The sequence below is a fragment of the Apteryx rowi genome, unplaced genomic scaffold (assembly GCF_003343035.1).
Source record: "Apteryx rowi isolate R43461 unplaced genomic scaffold, aptRow1 scaffold_65, whole genome shotgun sequence".
Taxonomy (NCBI): domain Eukaryota; kingdom Metazoa; phylum Chordata; class Aves; order Apterygiformes; family Apterygidae; genus Apteryx; species Apteryx rowi.
The window spans coordinates 3,072,032-3,095,965 of record NW_020450927.1 but is presented as its reverse complement, the minus strand read 5'-3'; the positions used below and the strand labels follow the sequence as shown (position 1 = coordinate 3,095,965).

The following is a 23,934-nucleotide window of genomic DNA, read 5'->3' as shown; positions in this document are numbered from 1 at the left end:
TTGCTATGTCACCGGAGCGTTTGCTGCTTAATGCACTCAGATGCCATTTAGTGTTTGCAGGGTCATTACAGCGAGCAGAAGGGGGGAGGAGGAGGAGGGGGCCCTTCGGAGCAGGGCTCGGTCCCTATCGTGCTGAACTATTTTTAGAGAGGCTTTTTTGTGCCAGCCGCGGTTGAAAGGAGCAAGAGGGAGAACGTCTTAGAGACAATGACTGCGGTGCCTTGATATTCAGCATCTCTCTCCCTGTCCCCCTCTGCCCCCCAAAATGCTGGGAAGCCCCACTCTACTCAAGATTGGGAATCACCTTCCTGTTTTGCAGGGAAGGAGTTTGTGCCCTCATGACCACCTCTGTCACAGGATCCAGTGAGAAGACAAGAGGACTGGGGGAGATGCTGACCTAACCTCCCGTGGGGTTTGGTCCCAAAGGCACTTCCCTCCATCCCACAGACCCCACAGCTCTGTTCTCCCAGCCCAATAAGGCTCCCCAGTTGTGGGTGGAGCAATGGGAAAGAGGCCCCAGGGTTGGCCACAACTGGAGCATCTTGGGCCATCCTTTGCTGCATGGTACGGACAAGCCCTCCACGAGGAGGCTGGGTCCTTCACCCCATTGAGGGCATACAGTCACCATCCATACTCACCCCTCTGTTTCCAAAGTTCAACCCATCGTAGCCAGCAGAGTTCACTGAAGCCTGAACAAAGTTCGGGAGCCTGCTGTGTACACTATGGGTGGTGGGGTTTGGACTACAGTTGTGGCATTGGTCAAGGCCACATGCACGACACATCCAGTCAGCCCTGCCTCTTTTCCCTAACTAAGGAGATCAGTTGGGATCTGACCATAATAAACACTTTGGGATCTGCTGTGATAAACATCTCCCTCAAAGACAACGGATTTTTCTGAGGAGTCAGCAGCGACTGTTGCTCCTTGCAGAACCTCTCAGGAACCCCTGCACATAGCTGTGACTTCTTCAGGAGGGACAGAAGCCAAAGACAGAGCAAAGGACTTCAGGACATCTTTTTGAACATCATCATCTGGTCTCAGTGCATGGGCAAGGCCTTGGTGGCTGTCCAAGTTGTGGAGCCACAGTGATGGATTGCTGAAGCAACTGTTTTTAGTGCCTGTTTCTTTTATTGCTGCAGGTCTCACAGCATTTTTGTCACCTCCAGCAAGTCTGGTTGGCTGTTAGCCCAGGGGTTGGTAGCTGAGCTTCTGTCTCTTTTTTGATGAGCTTTCTGCTTTGCAGGTAGGCTGTCTCAGCATCCTGCTTTCTGTGACCAAATCCTTGTCCCACCATCAACAGGGCAGGCAGATGTCAGGTCAGCCTCCAAATGCATCAGATACAGGGGAAACTGAGAACCTGATGGAACAGGAGCAGCCTCAAAGAGATTTCATACCTGCGGGTTTTTAAGAGCCTATTAGTCTCTCCTTATGATATGCACTCAAGCTCTTATTAAACAACAGGGAACCCAATCAGATCTGGCCAGCCCTAGGAAACCAAGCTCCTCGTTTGCCAAACGATGTGCGGCTAACAAACGCCTGCAATCTCAGGCTTGCGGGCAAGCTGGTGGAAGGGGTCGCTACCATAGGCCACGTGCGATGCATGCTAGATACATGCCTCTCTCGTCAGCACTGGTCCCCTGCCCCAGGAGGCCGAGAGAGGCACACAAGAGCTCAGAGACGGCTGCTCCTCTTGCAACCTCTGTAGTGCTAGACCCTGTGCTACTGTCTCTGGGTCAAGGAGTCAAAGGGGGCAGAACAGGGGACACGTGAGTAGGTGTCAGCAGGCATCTGGCAGCATGCAGGAACATCCAGTGTCACTTCCCAAGAGTCACGGCAGCAGCTCTTTTCCTGCAGTCTTCAGGACAAGCAAAGACATCTCCCACAAGCCATCAAATACGTGACAGATGGGCTCATGGACTGAATACCCGTTAGATCAGCTTTCAATTGTGAATCGTAGCTTGTGGAGGGGCAGAGCTACGGATGCTTTCTTTGCAAGGCACAAATTCTTGGAGAAAGGGTTCTCACCACAAGCATCCTACAGTATCAGGGCCATTGAAGTGCACTGTGATGATCCCTGCTTTCAGCTGACAAGAGTGGATGCAAAAATCAATCCCACATCCTGCTACTGACTACCAACATCTTAATGACAAATATTGCTGTGTAAATACACACAGCAACACAGAACAGCATTTATAAATCAAAAATTTGCACACTGATGAACTTTAAAAATAGCCTCCTGTACTAGACTTTTAAACAATCTATAAATTGGCCTGTCCAATTTTCTCTGCTAGAGGGTTAGGGATGGGAAGGACAAGGGAGAGAAAGAGGGGGGGAGCTGGGACTCCAAAAAAAAAAAATTTCTGAAAGAGTTTTTGTTAAGATGATTATAACTCATTAGTTAATTAGCTAGCTGATCTATGCATTTGTAGCAACCTCATTCTGAATTACCAGTGTGCTCGTAGGCAAATCCACTGGAGCAACTGCACTTCATAGCACAAGTGTGTTGTTACATCGGGGGAGCCCCGTCCTGCAAAGATCTCCCTGCTGAACCAGCGGGGGAGCACTGAGATTCACTCAGCGGTCAGCACTTGTCCCCAGGTGGATTTAACAGGCATTTAGGAACCTAAAATACTTTGTGAATTTAGGCTTGCAGAGTAGTGCAGGAAGGGCAACACTTTGGGCTGGGGCCCTCCAACAGATTATGGGAATAAAGGGTCTGACTTTTATTGGAAGTCACTGGAATTCGGACTTCTAAAGCCTTTGGAAATCCGAGCCTTGAGGACCCAAGAGTGGGTATACATGCAGACCCACACGAAAAGGCACTGTCCAGGTGTATCGGACACCTGAAGCCTAACTGTGCAAAAACCCCAACCTTAAAGCTTGCAAGAACAGCACAATCAGGCCCAAAGCAGCAGCTCCTTTCAGGCAGAGGGTCCCTCCTTCCTCCCAGGGCCATCCAAGGCAGGCAGGAAACCTGCACGAAGGCTCCTGTCCCGATTGTCCCTCCACTGCTCCTTGAACGGACGCACAAGGCCTCAGACAGCCCCCTCCTCTTGCTGGGAAGAGTGCTTCCCGACGTATCTCCGGCTGGGATATGAAAAGCCAGCTGTTTTCTCTCTGCCTCAGACATCATTGCAGGTCACAGGGATGTGCTGGTTGGGACATAGCTGATTATTCTGGTAACGATGCAGAACTGACTCCAGCCCTTTTAGCCCCGCAGAGCTGACGGGAGCAGCACGGGGCGTTCTGTCAGCCGTCGAGCAGCTGCGACTAGCAGACACATTCGCAGAAGAGCCACAGAGGAAACTGGGCTTGGGGTATATTTTTGTCCTCGGCTGTCATGACTTACACGCATTTAAAAATTCCTCCTCCACCAAGGAACGCAAACCCTGTGCGTTGTCTCCCTTGCCAAGGTCTATAACGGTGGAGCTGGGGAACCTGTTTCTGACTTCCCAGACCTGACGGGCTCTGGGGATGACTTAACCTCAGCCCTATGCAGAGATCTTTGTGACAGGGCTCTTGACTAGGTTTCGGTTCATCTCCTTCCAATGGCTCACGGGGATGCTCGAGTTATGTGGGGGATGCACAGTTTTCTGTGTCACTAGCAGCTTTCTCCTGCAACCCGCAGCCCTCCCTCAGCATTAAAAGGTTTAGGGGAGAGGCAGGAAAAACCTGCCTGCATCTTTGATGAGGCTACAGGGTTCTTCTTCCCCGTGCCTGGATAAAGCAGTTGCCTAGACTTTGCTGAGGAACAACGCTTCCCCAGAAGGCAGCCACAATTCAGGGGTGGACAAATCACGTGGCTGTGGTTCATCAAGCACTTTGGGATCTACTGGGAAGGACGATAAGTGACAATAAAAGCCACAGAGAGGAACATGCTGCCAGGGATATGAGGGAAGCAAAACATTCAGGGAGAGAGAGACACAACCCAGAAGATGCTTTGTAAAGTTCCTGCTCAGCTCTAAACAAACTTCCCTACTCTCTGCCTTGCTCTAGGTGCCTGCCAGAGTTAGAGCAGCTACCTGTGGGGAAATGTACTACCTGGAACTGAGGAATCATCCCCAAAACCTGGGCAGGTGTTTTGCCCACTTGCCACCCTGTCCTTCTCTGAAGAGCATTCCCATGTCTGGCCCCTTTGGGCCAGTTTGGGCTTCTGCTGTCCTAGAAAATCAACCCAAGCAGCCATCAAATCCCATACATCCCAGATCCCCACCTGGGAAGCGCAGAGTGGACCTCAGAGCCTCTGTCAGCTTGCCAATTCCCAGTGCTGTCCGTGGCAATACGGGCTCTCCCATTACCACCACTGCTGACAGCCGGAAATACTAGACCAGTTGTTCTCCTCTTATCTGGCCTTCTGGTTTACAGTACCTCTTTCTTCTCCTCTCTCCCGTCGTCCCCCTCCCTGTCTCATAATCCCCAGCAGCAACCATCCCCGCAAATTTTGGCTTAACTCAGCCCACTGTTATTTTCCAAGCCAACTGCAACCATAATCAGCTCAGCCTCTTTCCTTGGGGGTATTTTAATTTAGACAAAAGTATCATCTCTTATCATGATCAGCCTCTGATTCATTTACTCTTCAAGTATTAAAAAGCCAGAAAGGGAATAAATTCAGTGCACAGAGAAATTAATGCGGAACGATAGGCTCTTTCATGTGGCATTTTCAAGCACCGTTTTTGCAACGGGCTTATGTAATGAGACATAATTATCTGCACATGTTCAATTACATTACTTCACAAATCCTCCCTGGCTCTGCCTCGTGACGTCAAGCTTCCTGCTAAGCCCCAGCGCCTGCTCCATCTCCGCGCACCCAAGCAAGAGGGGAGGAAAGCACCCGACCCTACCAACTGCATCTCCCACCTTCCTCGCACATTGGGGCTCTCCCTGCCTCGGTGGTGGCCTCTGCCACACCAACGGCCCAAAGGCTTTCACACGCAAGGTCCTGCCCGTGGCAAAACCCAGGTGGCCTCCTTGGCCAGAAGGAGGAAGGGACGCAAAGAGAGACGCATCAGGTCAATGCTCCCGCTGGGCTGCCTGGACACGGGGCTGCCGTCCCACCTGGGCAAACCTACAGTTGGCAGCCGAGGCCATGTTCTCCCTTCCCTGAGTGAAACGTAGAGGGACGGAAGGGCTGGAGGGTGTGAGGAAGCTCTTTCAGTGCTTCCTCTTGTATCATGTCTCCTTCTCAGTGCCTTCATTTCAAATTGACAAGAAGTCACAGATGCTGGCTGGCAGAGCCGGGAGCTCCCCAGATGTCCCTCCACTGCACTTCTGGAGGTGGATCGCTTGAGGAAGACACCCATGGTGCTGCCAGGGGTGATCCAAGAGCTGGGGCTGAGCTCTACCCCCCCTCTCCCCAAGAGGACTCCTCTTCCAGCCCTTCCCATGAGCCACGTATGCAGCAAAACACAACAGATGCTGCCTTCCTGCTCGTCCCAAGATAATCCCACCTCAGTCTGTATCCTCCTCACCACTCGAAGGGGGCTGCAGCGACCACAGCGGCAGAAAGCCATGCCCATGGCCAACCGCCCCCTCCTCCCCTCGCCGCCCCAGACAGCAACAGCAAAACTCACTCCGCCAGCACAGCCTCCTTTTCCAGGCTGCCCCCTTCTCCCAGCTTGCTGTCACTGCCGCTGAGATGGCGGACGATTGATCTGAGAAATGAAGTTGGATTGCTGTCCCAAATCTACACTCGGTTCTCCTTGTGTGTGTCTGATCGATTTTGCCCTGTACGACACAGCTTGTCGCTATGAATTTTCATGCTAGTCAGAACCCGCCAGCGCACCCAGGAACAAGGAGAAGATGTTCTGAAGCCCTCCCTCCCCCTCCCATCCTCTCCCATTTCTGTTGGGTGAGGTTTTCTCGGGTTGCGTTTTCTTTTGTGCTTTATTTGTGACCGTCATTACGATCGACCCCATCGTCACCGTGTTTTCAACGCCCTCCCTCTTCCCTGGCCCAGCTTCGGCTGCTGGCTGGGGACGGGTTATTTTTAGATGGCCGCTCCGGATGCCGCCATTGGCCTCCTTGCGGAGAGATTTCGAGGCCTGGACGTTCATGGTGACATTCCCCACTGCCGTTACACTAGGTGTCACCTGTTTAGCAGTTCCTCTCAGCTGAACGCGTGTGGCCGCAGGTGCCGTGCGAACGCTGATCCGCTCTGACAGGCCTAGACGCCAGCTGCCTGCACAAAGCCTGCCCAGTCGCCACTTTTTTTGTGGGCAAAACTCTGCCGCTGGCGTGACCGATACAGAAGCAATAAACTAGGTGACCGTAAAAGCAAAGACAAGTCCTACTAAGTGGCATTCTGAGCCCTATGGCTTTGAAATAATTGGTAGTGAGAGAACAAAAATGGAAGGGGGAAAAAAATAAAACAAGAACCCAAGCCTTTTTTTTTTTTCTTACACTGATGCCCTGCGGACTATACATCTGACTTGCTGCGAGTCCGTCACTGTATCCTCCTGTCTGGCTGATAACATGGCGAAGGGTATCCACCTAAACAAACCAACGACAACAAAGACACAAATTAGAGTGGGAGAAAGGTTAGGCGGGCAAAGCTGCTTCCGTTCATCTTTGGCATGATAAAAACAAACAAACAAACAAACAGTAATAAAGGTATATATTTAAAGAAGGAAAAAAAAGGACCGCAATTGGTCTCAGGGTGACATCCAAGGTAGAGGACTGTTCCTGCCTCCCTCACCTCCCGCCAGCCTGCCCCGATGGCCTTGTCACACTTTGTTGTTGGTCTCAAGCCTTGTGACAGAAACAGCACAGAGGGAAAACAGCATGGCAAGTGTGGGGGTCGGACTCGCTGGAGCATGTCACTGCAGCTGGCTCACGGTTGCACCTGAGGACCCACTTTGCTACCCCTGTCCCTTGCCACCCTTCGGCCCCGAGCGCCAGGAGTTCATGTCAGTGGAACAAGATCATCGGAGTTGGGTAAGTGTGGCTCCTCCCTTCGTTTTGGAGGGCCCCAAGAGAGAATATACCTACCACCACAACGGATCGCCATCTCTCCTCCGTGTGCCCCCTTCCTCTCCCTCCACTACCCCATCCTGTCCCCGCCAGCAGTATGCATGGTGAGCACAGCCCATTGCCCACAGATGGCATGCTTTCTCTGCATCCAGCTTGGTGAGGGGGAGCAACCTTGGCTTTAGAAAGCTCTCTTTGCCCAACATGAAGGTGTCAGAGTGGCTGTCATTTCTCAACATGATACAAAGCCTTAGATGCCAGAGAGCAGACTCACGGCATATCTGGACATCAGATGGGAAGTGGGAGATCAGAGCGAGTTACTGTTTTTTCTTTTTAATTCTTTATTTTTGTCCAAAGCATGGGTTGACATTTCAGTAACAGTGCCCAAAGTTCCCTTGCTCTGTCTTGTTGGTCTGTAAATGGGTGGTGTGAGTGCCTAAGCTTTAGGGAGATGGAGAGATGATGAGGGGGGTGGCTTTTAATTAAAAAAAAAAAAATCTAGCTGCTGCATATTTCAGCACTTTCAGCAGACACCTGGTTTGGCATCAAAGGAATGAGTGGAAACCTTGTAAAACGAGACACCAGTCCAAACATCTGGCCCCTTCCCTTGGAGAATAAAGCAAGCAGAACCTAAACCTCAGCTGCTTTCTTTTGAGTACATGCCTGTTCTCCTAAACCTCCTCTCCTCCTAGTACGACTATCAAGCCAGAGCCAAATGCATTCACAAAGTGTGGGCAAGTTTCCTCAAGACCATGGTTTGTTGGTTTGTTTGGGTGTTTGGTTTTGGTTTCTTTTTGATTGATTTTTTTGGCGGTTGTTGCTGTTGCTTTTTTTAGGTTGGTCAGTTGCTTTTTTGGTTTGCTTTGCCTTTTTTAAGTGTTGGTTGGTTCGTTTGTGCTGGTTGAGATTTGCTCTTTTCGGACGGGAGGGAGAAGTGCCAATACAATCAAAGGCTCCTCCAACACTAATGCATTCACTGGCAGTACATCGGATGGGTCCCTACCTGTGACTGCACGTTGGCTCCAACCTGGGCCCCTTGGTAAGAATCCCCATTGAGAGACTGCACGCTCATGAACAAATCTCCAGAGTTTGACATGTTAAAAGAACTGGAAGAACCTGGAAAGGAAAGAGTGAGGCACCTGAATCACAGAAAGGAAAAAGATCCACCCCATGACTCTCAGCCAAGAGGAAGGAACAACATGCAAAGCAACCACAAAAACAAAACACACAGTCAGGTTAGTAGTATGAAGAACAGAGCAAGCAAAAAAAAGGATGCACTCTTAAGGTTATTCAAAGCCACATGTTGTTACACCTCAATGTCAAGAATGTCTTTGAACAGCTCCTCAGCTGGAGGAAGGATTCTTCATGCTCTGGACCAAGAGAAACAAAACCCATCTTGGAAGACTTGGACAGCCATTTCCTTTCATTTCAGGGTGTCAAAATCCTTCAGGCAGCTTCGAAAATTTTGATTTTTGGAGGTGTCCACCCAGCAGACTGTACTGGAGAACAGAATTACTCAAACAAGCCTTGCTATCGAAAGCAGAAGTCTTTTCAGCAAGGCTAACCAGACCCATGCTACTGTGGCTCCTGAGAAGCTCAGATCAGCCTGGTTAAATCTACACTGCAATGCTCTCTGCAAGGTGAACACATCCAGACACCATCCAGTTGCAAGGTCAGAGCTCCCGCTGAGTTAAGGTGAGCTCTGCAAGGGAGCAGAGTGTGGAGTTTGCCTTCAGGACACTGCAATAGAAGGGATGTCACTGTCCTCCACAAGAAATCCATCACTGGCGGGAACTGCAGCACGCCAAGAGCGAAGGTGCACAAAAACGTGAAGGCACCTGGGCTAGCCTTCCATTAGCAATCACTTTGGCAAGTGTCTTTCATCGTGATGGGCTATGAGAGAAAGCAAGGGTGTCATCTTTCCTACTGGGCCAGCTGCCCAAGAAGAACAAGCTCTGTAAGCAAATTCCCCACCGCATGCACCAGTTGCCAACGTTAAACTGAAAAAAATGGTAACAGTGAAGACAACTGGGTGGGATAAGAAAAAAAAAAAAGAATGATAAAAAAATCTTCCTGCCTTTGCAGAAACAAGGTTTTATGCTTCCAGCTCTGAGATATCTGAACACCTACCAACTGCTGAACAGGAGAAACAAACCCATCATGTAACTGGAAGGTGGGGGGGAGGGAAGGGGGTTAAAAATAAATAAAAAGTTTTTATGGGATTATTTCAGAACTTATCGTGCAGATCAGCGCGTTAAGTGTGAGACAGCTCAACGTGCAAGGTTTGGTTATAAACATGACGTTAGCCTTGGAAAGGAGAGACTTGAGGGGCCCAGGTCAGCTACACTTTCAGCTCCAACCCCAAATACACTCTCATCTTCTCCACTGCCATTTCCAGCTTGGAAGACTGGCAACCACAGTCCTGGTGGAATTGCCCAATGATGGCTCATGCATACGCTCTGAGAAAGGTCTGACAGCCCATCTCTTGGCTTGTCCTGGAGAGGGAAGGAACACTCTGGACAGACTCCAGCTCTCCCCTGGAAATCAAGCAGGAAGGATCCTCTGATGGAAACTACCTCCAAGAAAGGTCAGGGAGCAGATGGGAGGTCTGTGCTAGAGGGTTCATGTTCTCTAAACTTTCTACCACTCTCTTTGCAAAAGGCTCTTTTACCAAGTGCTAGCAAGTCTCAGAATTAAAGGAAGGCAGAAAAATCACTGCTAGATACAACACTCAGGATAGTCAAGAGAAAGACTTATCTTGAGCAAAGCGAGTCTTGGATCAGGACCCTCCCACTCATGCCTAGAAGGAGCACAGCCAGGAATAGCTCCATTGTCTGTGTTCACTGCCAACCCTGCCCAGCGTGTTCCAGAGAACGATCAAACAATGGTGCATAAAACAACCGGGACTAGTCACAAGGCAGCTGTAACCACCACCTCCTTCACTCAGCTGACAAAGGGCACCTGTCACTTCCCAACCTCTCAGGTTACTTGCTATTTTAAAAGCAGAAGTCATGGAAGCGAGTTGGCAGACCGAGGATATGCCACCCTGACACTGCTCAGCTGTAATCATGAAGATGGACACTTTTCACATACACAAAGATGCTTCTTACTAGGTTTTCTAAATGATCACTTTGAACACTGGAATAAAAGCACAGGGCAATAAGATGGTTTTGTACTCCCACAGCAGTTGAAAACCAATGACTTTTCAGTTGACCCTCACAAGAAGCAGAACGCATTGTCCTGTTCTTCTAAGGTGATTAAAAACCTTTGAGATCACACAAATAGTCAGTGGCAGAGCAGGGAAGAGAACTCGGGAATCCCTTAGCAACTGACAAGACACTGCTATCACTCTACCCCCAGCAGAGCAACATCTTCTACCTTCCCCTACCAAAACAAAATTATAATAATAATAAAAAATAAAACCAACGTAAACTTAACTGATATTTTATTGAAACTTAACAAACCCTCCTGTAAAACTGAGAATGGGAGTGAGGAAATAAAAATAAACAGCTACAAACTCTAGTTCTGAAAAGCACCGGTGTCTTGGAAATCATGAGGAGCGCTGGAGATGTCACTTGCAAGATATACACTGCTATTGGCACAGGGTATTTTTACAATATATGTGCATATCTAAACGGTAAATATGTCTTGCTGCTGATGTGGATGCAAAGATAAATATGCGCATACCAATGGCCCGCATGTATGGATGCATTTGTATCACAGCCATAATTGCAGAGAGCCCTTTACGCTGCCTACTCTGCTGTTTCAGCACTCTGCTCTGTACGTACTAGCCACGTGTGAAAATTATGATGGCCCAAAGTCTCAGAGAAGCAGCTATGAGGAGCTGATGCACTGGGGTGGTTGGGAGAGGAGGCAGGAATGAGAAGAGCCCTTAAAATTAAGATGCTAGTATCCTCAGTGGGGACAAGACCAGGGAATACAAGTCAAATCCTTCCACTGGAAGAAGCTCCATCATAAATCTAATTTGTGTCTCTAAAAGGCTCCATTTTAAACACACCAGAGCTTTTCAATGGTCGTAATTTAATCCCAGAATCCTCAAGAATTGAGGGGTAATGATCATCTTTGAGCTTACTCAGGACAAAAGGGCTCTGATCTTGGCATGGAAGTCCCCTGATGCTATAATTGAGACAAAGGAATACCAGAAAAAACAACACTCATTGCAGCTTGAAGCAGTGTGGAATTTAGTGGTTCATCCTCAGCATCTGTACATCTTATCAAACCCAAGGCCTATCACCATCATTCCTTAGTGTTGGGTTTCCATCAATCCAACAGCAACTCCAGGAAAAGTGGTGGAAATATTTTAAGTGAAACAATTGTGCTAAGGCACTCAGATCTTGCTTTCGGGTGAAAGTCTACATTTACACAATGCCGACAAAGGGATCTCTCTTCAATCCCTAACACTTATGATGAGCAAAACTCTCTTGAAGTTTACCTCCAATTAAAAAATTCTCACAAGCTTGATTGCTGGTATTTTTGCACCACCTCCAACTCTTCAGGGTGCTCATTCACCAGCTTCTCAAATGTCAACAGTTTTTGACAGTTTCCACTTCCGCCTCAAATTCTCCAGGATGTCTAACAAGTCCTTCTCTCTAAAGTATTTGACAATTCAAAGGGTGTCAAGAATAAACAAACATAGTAATGGTGTTCATCAGAGCTGAAATCAAACCATCTTCATCTGCTGCTTCATTCCACTCTCCACCAGTCAGGTGGACATCCAGCACACTAAACCACTGAAGTCAACTTTGGTCATGTATACAAGACTCCTACCTGAAGTCAATGGCAGGGACACCCACGCATCAAGAGCACAGAATTCAACTCCCCTCAGATACAGGAGGTAGCTTTCCCTTGTGCTCCTACCATGGCCAAAGATGATGAAAGAACCTGATAGACCATGTAGCTCCTCAGCTGGACAAAGCCACCGAGTTTGACATCAGGTCTAAAAATAAACAAAAATATTCTGAGCAGGCCCAGCAGGGAATTTTTTGTTCCTTTTCCACTTGCCAAGCAACACTCAGTCATGATCAGGATAATCTCTCCACTGAAGCTCTCGCAGGGTCCTCTCCAGCCCCGCACTCTGGCACTCTCTGAACAACTAGTGTCACAAAAAGTGGAGGAAGGCAGAGAAGAGAGAGGACACAGAGCACAGCAACAATCAGGCCAGTGCCAGATGAAGTATATTTCCAGAAAGCATGATCGCCTCCATCAGCAGCTTTGCAAGAAGGTTTTTACAAAACAAAAAGATGAGTTAAAAAAAACAAAAAACACCTCAGGACAATTTTGGCTGCTCTGCATGGAAGATTTCACCGCATGTCATCACCTGTTTGTGGTCCTTGAGGAATCTGGCTGGCAAAAGGGTTCGTCCACATTAAATAACTTTCATTTACCATGTGGTTTTTGTGCTGAGATTGTCCAGGCAATCAAAGTGAGTTTGGGGAGTTGTTAGCCCAAATGAGCCAGACATCTCAGCTTATTTGAACATCTGGCTGATAAAGCCCAACTGTGTGTATTCGGGATGAAAAGGTGTTTGACATTCAGGCCTGGGTGACTGAGGATGGGGGACCCTGCTTCAGAACATGCCAGATGGCTAGACAGATGCAATCCTTGCCCTTGTCAATGTGTGGCCAATCTCTTTGACTGACTGTAGCCATTCACCAATCTCCAGTAACATGTGCACCAATGCAAAGAACAGATGGGCCTGCGTAGCCACAGCAGAAATGAATTTAGCTCCTGTCCCAGGTCCCATCACATACAGTTCCACATCCTCTTCCAACATCACAGCCCTCCAGGGACTACATTGCTGGTTGCTTCTTTCTCATGACCTGTCTTTTGCCTACTCTCTTTCTTCCAAAACACCTTTATTTAAATGAGAAGGCCCCCAAAATTCCCAGCAAATCAAGTCTGTTCAGTCTCCTTCCTCACCAAAGTCTCAGACAATGATCTGGAAATGGAAAAAAGCCTGCAGCATAATAGGAGAGTCACCATCCACGTTAGTTCTTCACCTCTTCATCCATTTCCATGTTCCTCCCAAACATTGCCCCTGCCCAGGGTGATTCAGCACATCTGAGGACTGGATTTTCAAGGGCCTTGACAACATCCTCCAAATCTTTAATGGAATGGTATTTCACAGCTAGCAGGTACAGGTGTACCCTTGCTACTAGCAGCTACAGGGTGGCCTGAAGCAGGGAAGGTCACATGACTTCGCATGTCATCAGGATATGCCTTTGCCCAAAATAACATAGTGCAGGGATGCTTGATGCAGCTGTTACATCTACACGGCTCAGCTGGGGAGATCTCAACCTGGCACACCACTGTTGGAGATAAAATCTTGAGACCATTCCAGCTGCCTTCTCAAGAGAGGAACCCAAGGACATCCAATCCCACTATCACTGCAAGCTGACCCAGAGACTACTGCAGTGCGGAAAAGAGGTGCGTCCCCCTTGCTCTCCCATCCCATGGCTGCAGCATACAGGGAAGGTGTCAGGAATTGGTGGTCCAGGTTAGAGCACACATTTTTTCTAGCAGAACAAGGATCTTCATGGCCTGAGAGCTCCCCTCACATTACTGTGCTGCTTTACCACATTAGGCACATGAAAAGAGGTCAATGTTTCTGGAGTACAGACAAGCGAGCCAGAAAGAGGACCCAGGAGTTCAAGTCTTACACATTAATAACAAGACTGTTTGTCCTTCCTTGAAAGTGTAGTGTTATCCAGGGATTATCTTAGTCGTTTACTGCAGGGTACTGGCCAATTTATCTTCAAAACAGCCGTGTTACTGCCTGTGGGGAAGTCGCAGAAAGAGACTTGCACTGGAGCAATATTTAACTGGGCAGGCACTGGGGAAATGCCTATTCCACTATACGTAGACCAGATCTAAACCCATTTAAGTCATTTGGAGCTTCTCCCTTGCTATTCCAGGACATTAGATCTAACTCCAATTGAAGAAAGAGGAAAAGAACAGAACCTGTGTTTTGTTTCAAGCTGGTGCGGACTGCAGGACAATGCCATATGCAGGAGGGTATCTCTGACAACACACACAATTCTGCTGTCTATCCTCCAGGCTTTTCTAAACGAAGAGGAGGGGTTTAACATCAACAGACTCCATCTGATCAAGTATTTTGAGTGAGCTGTTTGCAAAGGATGACATTTTTAAAACTGCATCTAAATCTTTAGCAGTTAAAACAATGGAAGGAAAAGAAAAAGAAAAGAACGAAAATTTTTGCAAACCATCTATCCTTCTAAAACTCTACAACTTCCTCCTGAACCTTCTAAGCACCTCGCCCAAACCAGAGCTGGCAGCACAGCTTGCTCTGGCTACAGTACGGCCCATCACAGACAACCCTGCGCATGCAGAGGCATGAAGGATGCCTTCCAGCAATGCTTCTGACCTTGAACCAAAAGCTGCAACATCTCCTGCTCCAGGTGGGCTAGCAGCCTCCTAGCAGGTAAGCCCCCTGGAAGATAAGCAGTTGTGCACAGGGGCTTCTCTCCACTGGCCAACTCAATAAACCTACCAAATGCTTTTGTGCAAACTGTCACGTGAGTCACTGGGAGGTGTGGATGAGCTCCCCAGCACAGAGATCAACCACCGTTTACCACCTGAGCTCCTGGATAACAGATGGTCTTTCCCCTCCTGTGGAGGGCTGGTTTGGGAAATCAGCCAGAAACCCACACTGGTGTTTCTTCATTTGTTTGACCCTTGGCTCTGCTTCCTCCACCTTCCTCCCGGATCCTCTAGATCCAGGGGTGTTTCTGGGGTGTGAGTCTTCTGGTATCTGTCACAGGCAAAGTTGCACTCACTATATGTCATGGTAACAGCCAGCGTTTGTATGATATACCACCAATGATCTGTTCAACATCCGGCTTCTCTTCCCACCCGCCTCCCCCTTCACTCCTCCATCATTTCCTTCCTCTTAGTAGCCTACCTGATAACAGCACGCTTCATGCCCTGAAGAAAGGGTATCGTGATCAGACACCAAGCTCAAAGACACATGGGTGATACATTCCCCTTCTCCCTCCCACCCCTAAAAAGAAAATAGGCACAAAGAGATTTGTACAGACAATTTTAGGTACATGGCACCCATGAAGTTAACTTTTTTTCCTTTTAATCAGGTCCCAATTTTCCCATCTCTCTTGGGAGCTGAGCACAACCAGAACAAAGCATGCCAACCACAGTATGGGATCACTTTTGGATCAGCTCGTCTTGCAGCAGACACTGTGAACGAACTAAGTATCACTCTCTAGCGGAGGAGTTGAAATCTGGGCAAAGTGCTCTGTGCCTTTGACCCTCTAAACAAACAAAATGGAAACCACAACAAATGGGGAGGAGAGGGGGAAAGGGAAGGGGGAAGGGGAACAAAGCAACCCACGGATTTCAGTATTTTCCATACTGACACAAAGGGAGAATAAAATTCACACAGAGCACACTGTTGCAGGTGATCCAGACACTTCTGTAATCAATCAAAGATAACCACAGTAGAAAGAAAACCAAAAGATAAAAATCTACCTGAAACAACCCCCAAAATGGCATGAGCTGGGACATCCCACAAGTGTTGGGTTCTATTAATTAGAGCCACTCATGCTTTCACCCCCTAGCGAAACAGAACAAGTATGCAAGGACTTTTTTTTTCTTTTTTACTCCCTTCTCCCTCTCCCAAAAAACAAGCAAGCAATCATCCAAGCAATTTTTTTCTAGCCATTTTCCTGTTTTTTGTGTTTATCATCCATGCATATAACCCCCAGCACATCACCATCAGTCAGACGGTCTGATCACATCGCTTTTTGAACAAAAACCAGAACGGAATGGGGAACCAAGAAGAAAAAAAAAAGAAATGAAAAGAAAGTATTCCCCACCCAAAGCAACCCCAAAATTTAGAAACCCATCTATCTTTTTTTTAAAAAAAAAAAAGACCACAAAAGCAAGCCAACCAAAAAAAAAATCAGAAAACCAAGGGGAGAAAATGAGAAAGAGAGAGAGAGAGAGAGAGAGAGAGAAAGATTAGAGGGAAGGGGAAAAAAACGAACAAAAAAACAAACAACTAACAACCCAAAATAAAAAAAAAAACTAACCAGCTGAATTGGGAGTTGAGGGTGAGTTAGCCTGGCTTCCATGGGCTGACACATTGGTAGCCGTGACAGCCGTTTTGGCAGCATAAATATTGGCTTCCTCTTGAAATTTACCTATGTTCTTCTTGTACCGGATTCTCTTATTTCCAAACCAGTTTGATACCTAGAGCGAGTTTAAGAAAAGACAAAGACATTAAAGTTTCCATTCCGGAAAGCGTGGCTGGGTGAGGAAGGTGGGTTAATTCAGGTTAAGCAGTGCAAATTCTTTTTTTCCCCCCTGTTATCACAGGAAATGTGAATATATGGAAGGGGGCACCTTTTACTGCTTGTATCACACCAACCCCAGGAATGGCAGTCAGACCCACTTGGGAAAGCCAAGTTTGTGTGGATACATTTGGTTCCTCTATGGATGTGATTTCCATTAATTGGACACTCTACAGTAACTAACTGCTACCCCCACCCCCTGAAACACACACAAATATCAGACGAGTTTAAAAAAGTGAGAAAGCAAAAAAGCCCTGAAATTGCAAAATTTAAAAATGAACATGTATTATTTTAGTACTTTTTATTTGCCTCCTCCTCAGTGTCCCTTTGACAAGGACAGCAGTTCAATGCATTTCCTCCCGCTCCTTTCCCAGATGTCCCATTCCTTCCCTGTAGAGAAGCTTGGGCAGCTCTCAGGAAAAATCCCCAAAGAATTTATTGACCAGGACCCAGCTTGCTGCATGAGATACTCAGGCCTGGCTGACACACAAACTTGCCTTGATATCACTTAAGTTCTGCTTTTAACCTGTCTGAGTTAAATCAGTGCAAAAGTCCAGAATTGAATGCTCTTAATCCAGCTGAAATCTGCTTTGTACTGGTTTAGCATGCGTTCCTATATAAACTAGGAGTAAAGAACACATTCAGAGGAAGACTGGAAAGGCAGCATTAGGCACATCAGAAGACCTAGCTTTGGTCCCAGTGAACAACTGAGACCTTTGGAAAATGGATATTTAAGATAGCTGAGATGACTTTCATTTCATTCCGTTCTGATTTCTGTTTCATGCACCCCAGCTATGCTCAAGCTCAGGTTGTCAGCTCACATCTTGTGTCCCCACCTCTTAAAAAGTCCACTGAGAGATGAGGAAGGCAGGCAGAGACTATGGGAGATGTTTCCACTGTGATTCCCCAGAGACCTCTATGTGCCTGGTGCCTTCAAGTGCCTAAAAGTGCGCTGAATGAGACTGGTTGATTTATTATAAAATTAAAGAAACAGCTGAAAATGATGGGCCAGATCTGAAGTTCGAGTGAAGCAGTGTAGCTCTGCTCATGTCAAACTTGGTGTTTTCCTGGGTCTGCAGCAGGGCAATGCACAATCCTCAGAAAGCCCCCAGAAGAGGTCGAGCAGGTGATCTTTGCAGATTGTAAAGGTGGCATCCTGGGACCAGCACTGCGAACGCTCAAAAATACCGTGACCTGGAGAACCCATCAGACGGCTGGATAAACACCCCAAAGTTTGTATGTCACAGGCTCAGCACAGCGGTAGGAAACTCTCAAGTCTGTGAAATCCAGCTGCGGTATCCTGCCAGAGCTGCTTCTCTAGGGAAAATGTCAAGGTACCTTCTGAACCACCATAAACTCTTTACCCAAAATCCCACCCAGAACCCTGCTGACAATACCTTGTTCATTCATGGACACCATATCACAACAAACAAGTTCATGGAAGACAGGGGAAAGATTCAGTCCAGAGTTTGGGAAGCAGCTCTCAGCTTCTTCATCGACATCACTGAACATAGAGATTTGGGAGAATCTAAGCAGAAGACAACTTCCAGCTGCTACTGACACTGATTTAGAAAGTTCAAAGGGATGAGTAGGCTAGATGGTCAAATGCCCGAGGATGCTGTACTCTCCCAGGAGAACTCCAACCCTTCCTGGGATTGCTTGGGGTGCAAACTTGAGCTGGGACTCAGAGAAGAACAACCTCTTTGTCCTGACTGCAAGGACACTGTCCCGTGGCTTGCTGGTGACACTGTCAAAGCAGCACATCAGTGCTCCCCCTTCCAAAAGGACAGCTCAAGTGCCAAAACACAGAAGACAAGACTGGATGCTCATTCTGGGGAGTTCACCAATTTTTTCCTCGCCCCAGGGAAATTTTTTTGGCTTGGGTGTTGATAGCTGACATCTGAAAGGTTTAATTCCTGTGATGTTTTCTATCTCTAGTGCTCCTAGAGCGCTCCACAGCTTCTGTACAGAAGTGGCTTCATCCACTACCTGCTACCGAACTGCATATACCCAGCCCTACACTGCTGCAGAGCAGGATAAAGAAAATATAACCTGCTGAGACTCCAGGTGATGTTGGGAGGCAGAAGGTAACGATTCAAATCAGCGCCCAACCCAGACCAGGGAGAGAATATTGCACCAGGAGCAGGCACTGTTAGTCAGTAACTCCATTCCACTTCTCCTTCCAGCTTTCTCACTAATGCCAATGTGCTTCTTTGCTATCTTCCCACTTGGCGATCTCTCTGCAATAGATATTCTGGCTTCGAATGCTGGAGCCAGTCGGTGAACTGCTCTGAACTCCACTGGGAAGGAAGTCAGAATACATGGCCACCATGATTCATCTTCATCTCAAAACCTGCGAAGCAAAGAACCTGCCTAACCCTGGTCAGCCTTGGAGGTCAGCTCATGACTTGTACAGACTCATGTATCCCATACTCCCACCTAGTCTTAGCAAAATCAGAAACCTGCATCTGCATTTCTCTCTACCTTCTTTGGATGAACAGTCAGGTACCAGGTAGAGGAAGGGAGATCCTAGGGACAAGGTACAACGCAGTCTTACTTTAGCACAGTCAGAAATACCATAAGTGTAGTGTTTCTCCTGGGCATTTTCTCTTTGCAAGGCAGAAGTTATAAGTATGAACAGATCAATTTAAAATGGTAGGGGATGCTTCAGGAAAACTCTAGCTTTACTTGAGCCAGTGTGTCCTGTCTCTTGTAGGTGACTGAGCAGAACTGATGTTTGGGTCTTCTAACACAGGGGATGCAATCAGAGTCACTCAGCAGGCATTACACAGTGATGACATATCCCCTTGGATGCTGCTGCTCCTGCTGAGGGCAAACAAGCTCTTGCAAGGACACTCAATGCTACTGCTGTCTTCAGCTTACTCAAGCGGTGAATGGGCATGTGTCTGGGCAGGAAAGGGCCCGAAGATGGCAAACGCAAGGGGAGCCGAGAAGGAGCACTAAGCTCGGATGAGGATGAGACTACCAGGTCATATAGATTGGCTTCCAAACATATGCAGTGCTCCAAAATGAGAGGAAATAAAAGGGCAGGCCTCAACAACGTACAGCTGAACACTTCAAGGACTGACTGTACTCTCTTGACTCCTGGAAGCTCCCAGGTCAGAGCTACAGATTCCAGAAACTATGTGGCTGCCTCAAATTTATGCAAATAATTCAAGTTGTCTTTGCCTCTGTGGGTCACATCACATCATTTCTATGCAGTCCCTTCTGAGACCTCTCCAAAATTCTTCTTCTTCCACCCATAGCTTCATCCTGCAAGTCTTCCTTCTGCTCTCCTATCCACTTTTACTACCTTGCTCTAAACCAAGCATTCATTTGGTAATTAAATAGTCAGCACTAGGAAATAACTGACTTCACTGAGGTCTGGGCTGCCCTTCAAAATGGCAAGGTTTCTTGTTAGCAGTAGCCATCTTCGCTGTATCTCTGGGCTCTTACCTGTGACACTGTGATGCCGCATTTCTTGGCTAGCTCTTCTTTGGCTTCCTCACTGGGGTAAGGGTTGCTGAGATGGGAATAGAAATACTCATTCAGGATTTCCGTAGCCTGCTTGTTGAAGTTTCGTCTCTTTCGCCTTGGCGTGAAAAAAGATGGAAAAACAGAACAAAAAGAAACGGGAATCAGTGCCAGGGATCCAGAAACAAAAATGTAATTCTGATACTCTCTGACCTTCCACGCTTCCCTCCCTCCTTCTCCTACTCCTGGGAGCATGGCGTGCAATAGACTCATGATCAAGAAACCTCTAATGGAACCTTGTCAGCAACTCTTTTCTCAGCGCCTTCCAGAGCAAATAAGTCTCTTTCTCAAATTATCACTGCATTCTCCAGCTCACAGAAATTTTAAAACTGGCAACCAGCCCCTACACCTGAAAAGTCTGGTTGCCCTGGATAACGACGTCAGTACTACTCTGCAAAGGTCTGGGTGAAAAAAGCAGTGAAGGATATAAACCTGGTGAGGTTTGCTCCATTTACAGCTAGACACTAGCCATCTGTTACCTCTTCCCAAGTGCCCCCAAATCATGGCTGCCTCTCCTCCCCATTTCAAGTCACAGCCCAAGCCTTCAGCCTGCACGTAACTGGCTTGGGGAGTGAAAATAATTCTGCAGCATGCTGAAAATCTGGGACAAAGAAAACAGAGGGAAAAGAACAGGAAACTAGAGGGAACAGGATGGGCTGGAGGATTAGCTTTCATCCCCAACTAAGTGAACATCTTGACCACAGAGACTTGTTGCGATATGCCACAGAATTTTCTTTTGCCACAGCAAAATCATCAACATGCAATTCTCAAGCTACAGCTGGGATCCTCCCTGACACAGAAGTTGTGAATGTCTTGTACTACTGTTCTTCCCTCCCCTGCCAGGACCCAGGCAACCAAGGTATGAGGAAGCTAAGGGGGGAACCAAGAGACACTGCTCTGCAAATGGACCTCGATTCACTCCAGCACCTCAGAACACCTTTCCCAGGCCTGAACGATATTGCACCTTCACCCTGATCCTTTGTTTTCACAGCTGTTCATTCACAAAACCCAACGCCCCAGACCCATCTCATCTTTCCATCCACAGGCCCAAAAGAGAAAGTGGATGCCTTCTGCCATGACTCCATAAGGCACTTTCCAACCCCCAATGGAGACCGTAGGTGTGGAGAAGGTTTTCAGGGAGTGCACTTACCGCGCGTCCAGAAATCGGGAGCGCAGGATCATGACGGCTTCACACGTGCTTTGCTTCAACTGCATCTGGATGGAGCTGAACTTGCGGTGGATGATGCTCACCATTCGCTCTATCTCCTTCGGTGAGATCGGTCGGGTCCGGCTCTGTTCACGCAGCAGGTTCATCACGTGGGTGGTGAATTCATTGCATGCCTGGGATGGCAAGAAAAGCAAAAGAAACCCCAGGATCGGAAGGTCATTCGATGGCGTCAAGGACAGTACAGAGGCAACACAGTTAAGGACGAACACACAGGTAGAAGCCTCGCTGCTGAGTTGTGAGGTCGGGGTTTGTCAAGGCAGACTCAAGGCAAGGCTTGGGAGGCTGTTGACTCTCAGGGGAGAGATGAATTTCTCTTGCCTACAAGGCAGAGGGCATGAAAGACTCCCAAAACACACTAAAGTAAAGGCAGGAGCCAATTTCCTTGCTGTCAGGGGTCATGGATGGACCTAGGCTAAGTGAAACCCTGGGACCCATGTGAAGCATGAAGAAATTCCAGCCTTTACGCTGCTTTTCCGGATGGGACTGGAGGAGTTATAGATGCATTTGAGGAGAACCATGAACTTTTCAGTCCTTCATCCCTCCTCCCGCTGCCCCAGACAGACTCCAGCGCCCGGTGCCTGCAGAGCCACCTCCGTGCTTCACGAGAAGAGCTCTCAAGAGAGACACAGCCACGCTCTGGGCTTTTAGCACATCTGATAAGAAGTAAATAACGACAATAATTAAAGCCTGAATGAGGCAGGAGCCCTGACAGGAAAGGGCAGCAGGTAACAACCCAAATTAGATTTTTGCTGGCACAGCACTGTCTGGCTGCTCCTGCTGCCCCCTTGCCATTTTGTGAGGGCAGGGCAGAGGGAGCAATAGGGGGGTGAAAGGAGGAATCACGAAGCCAGATAACAGGCAACTTCTCAGCCCAACCACCTGCCCTGGGACAGGATGAAAAGGGAACTGCTTGCAAGCTGGAGACAGCACCCCATGACATCTTGTTGCTAACTCTGCTGTCCTCCACATGGTCCACAGCCCAGCCAGCCCAGGTGTGGGTTTTGCTCTCTTCCTGCATCTCTCCGGCACCTCATTGGCAGGACAGGACTCCTCCAATTCCCAGAACCAGTCTGGAATCCAGACCCCCAAAAATTAGGCCAAGAGCAGCACTCAGACACTGATGGCTCCAGAAGTTTCAGGTGCTCCTGGGACACGTGGAGCTGCTCTGGGGAACAGTGTCCTTGGTTCCCATCCCATGATGGGAAAAAAGGGGTTATAAGGGGAAAGAAAGACTGATGTTGCGGACTGATGACATAGACTTGACTTAATGTCTTTCCCATCCTACGCTTCCAAGCTTCTCAAGCAGCTTCTCCCCCTCTGTTCATCATCCCCAGAGCCTGCCCGTGACTAGTCCGGGAGGTGACAAGTCCCTATGCACACCTCCGTGGCTGAGACCCAACAGGGAGATGTCACTAGGCCAGCAGAGCCCCACAAATTGCCCATCATCAGCTTCAACTGACAGCTCTGATCTCCCCCAAGCGGAGGGCGCCGGCTGAGCGGCGGTTACTAGAGCTCAAAGCCAGGCGACTCTTTGCTCCCAGACGCCTGAGCAATTTTAGCTTGTCTCCTCTTCGCGTGAAATAAGAGCATTAAAGGCAAAATTGCAGGAGAGCTGTGCTGTCACAGCAACAGCCAGATACCATGTGAAGCCAGGCGCTGAGCTCCCTCCAGCCAGTGATGGTGCTCTGCTCCAAATGCTCTGCCGACAGGACAAGAAATAGGGGCATGCAGGTCGAAAACCACATCTGAACCCTGGCTTTGCAGAAGGACTGCAGGGGTGCAGGCGACAATACCAGCTCTGCCTCGCCACAGCTGCAAAATGTGGCCTGACACATCCATTTGCAAAGCATCTTTGCGGTAAAAGTGACAACCTAAGTGGGTTGCGAGAATGAACAAGCCAGAGGGAAAGCTCTGGGTGAGCCATGGGATTACAGCAGGGAAGATGTGGCCTATCTCACTCAAGAGGGCTGGTGGTAAACACTTCTCTCAGCTGGGGGTCTATTTTGAGGGGCAAAAATGATGCAGAAAGAAAAACAGAAAAACAAAACAAACAAATAACCTCCCACCCACATAAGGAAGGAGCAGAAATGCCCTCTGCAAAGCCTGGGCCCAGCTGTGCCCTTGGAGGAGTCCTCCCTGGCTCTGCTGTTCAGGTATCTCTCCTTGGGGTTGGACCTGGGGGTCTCTCTCCCTCTCTTCAGCTTGGGGCCTGAAAGATGAGCTCTGTCATGTTCTCCGCCCCTACCCATGGGAGAAAGCTGAAGAGCCCTTGTGCCATGCCACCCAGTGCACTTGCCTTGAGGGAGCAGCAGCAATGGCTGAGGACAGACATGAAAGGTCACCCTTGCAATTTCACCCCCGTCCGTTCCCTCTGGCCGGCCACCCCCTTGTCATTCCTCATTTAATGCACTGTGAAAACACCTTAAAGACATGACCATGCTTTGCCTCTTAAACTCCAATACTGACTCCAGCTCCAAATTACGGACACCCATCTAAAATAACAACCCTTCAGTGCCGAACAAGGACCTTCTCCTGTCTCCTACCCCCAGGTGGAGGCCTGAAGATCCTGCCCAGCATCTTTAGCTTGGGCAACCAGACACCTGAAGAAGCAAGACATACCTAGGCGCCTCTACACATGCAGTTATCCGGGCAAAACAGGCTGGCACGGCCAGGCTGGCTTGCTCCCAGCAAAGGGGTCTGCTGCAGCTGCGCCTGGTAAGGACCCCAGTGCCGGCCTTGGATCACAGCCCCGGGAGCATCAGCAAAGGATGGAGCTGAACCAGAGAGCTGAAAACCCAGGCTGGCCCTTGGCCGTGGAGCCAGTCCTTCTCCCAAAAGGAGGGATATTTTCTTGCTCACAC

The 23,934-nt window shown here is 48.4% G+C and overlaps 1 protein-coding gene across 7 annotated transcripts in view; it reads right to left on the bottom strand.

Moving 5' to 3' along the window:
* PBX1 (PBX homeobox 1) overlaps positions 1-23,934 on the bottom strand; it is a 159,255-nt gene that overhangs the window by 5,691 nt on the left and 129,630 nt on the right. For 3 of the 7 annotated variants that reach the window (XM_026084686.1, XM_026084691.1, XM_026084690.1), the window contains 5 exons: positions 20,996-21,204; positions 19,768-19,903; positions 16,051-16,210; positions 7,968-8,080; positions 4,502-6,487 (listed from right to left, as the gene is read on the bottom strand). In XM_026084686.1, the coding sequence (XP_025940471.1) occupies positions 6,092-6,487; positions 7,968-8,080; positions 16,051-16,210; positions 19,768-19,903; positions 20,996-21,204 (1,014 nt within the window). In that variant the 3' untranslated portion in view covers positions 4,502-6,091. Of the gene's footprint in view, positions 1-4,501; positions 6,488-7,967; positions 8,081-16,050; positions 16,211-19,767; positions 19,904-20,995; positions 21,205-23,934 lie in introns of those variants that run through there. The other 4 variants (XM_026084687.1, XM_026084689.1, XM_026084685.1 and 1 more) reach the window with 4 other exon arrangements.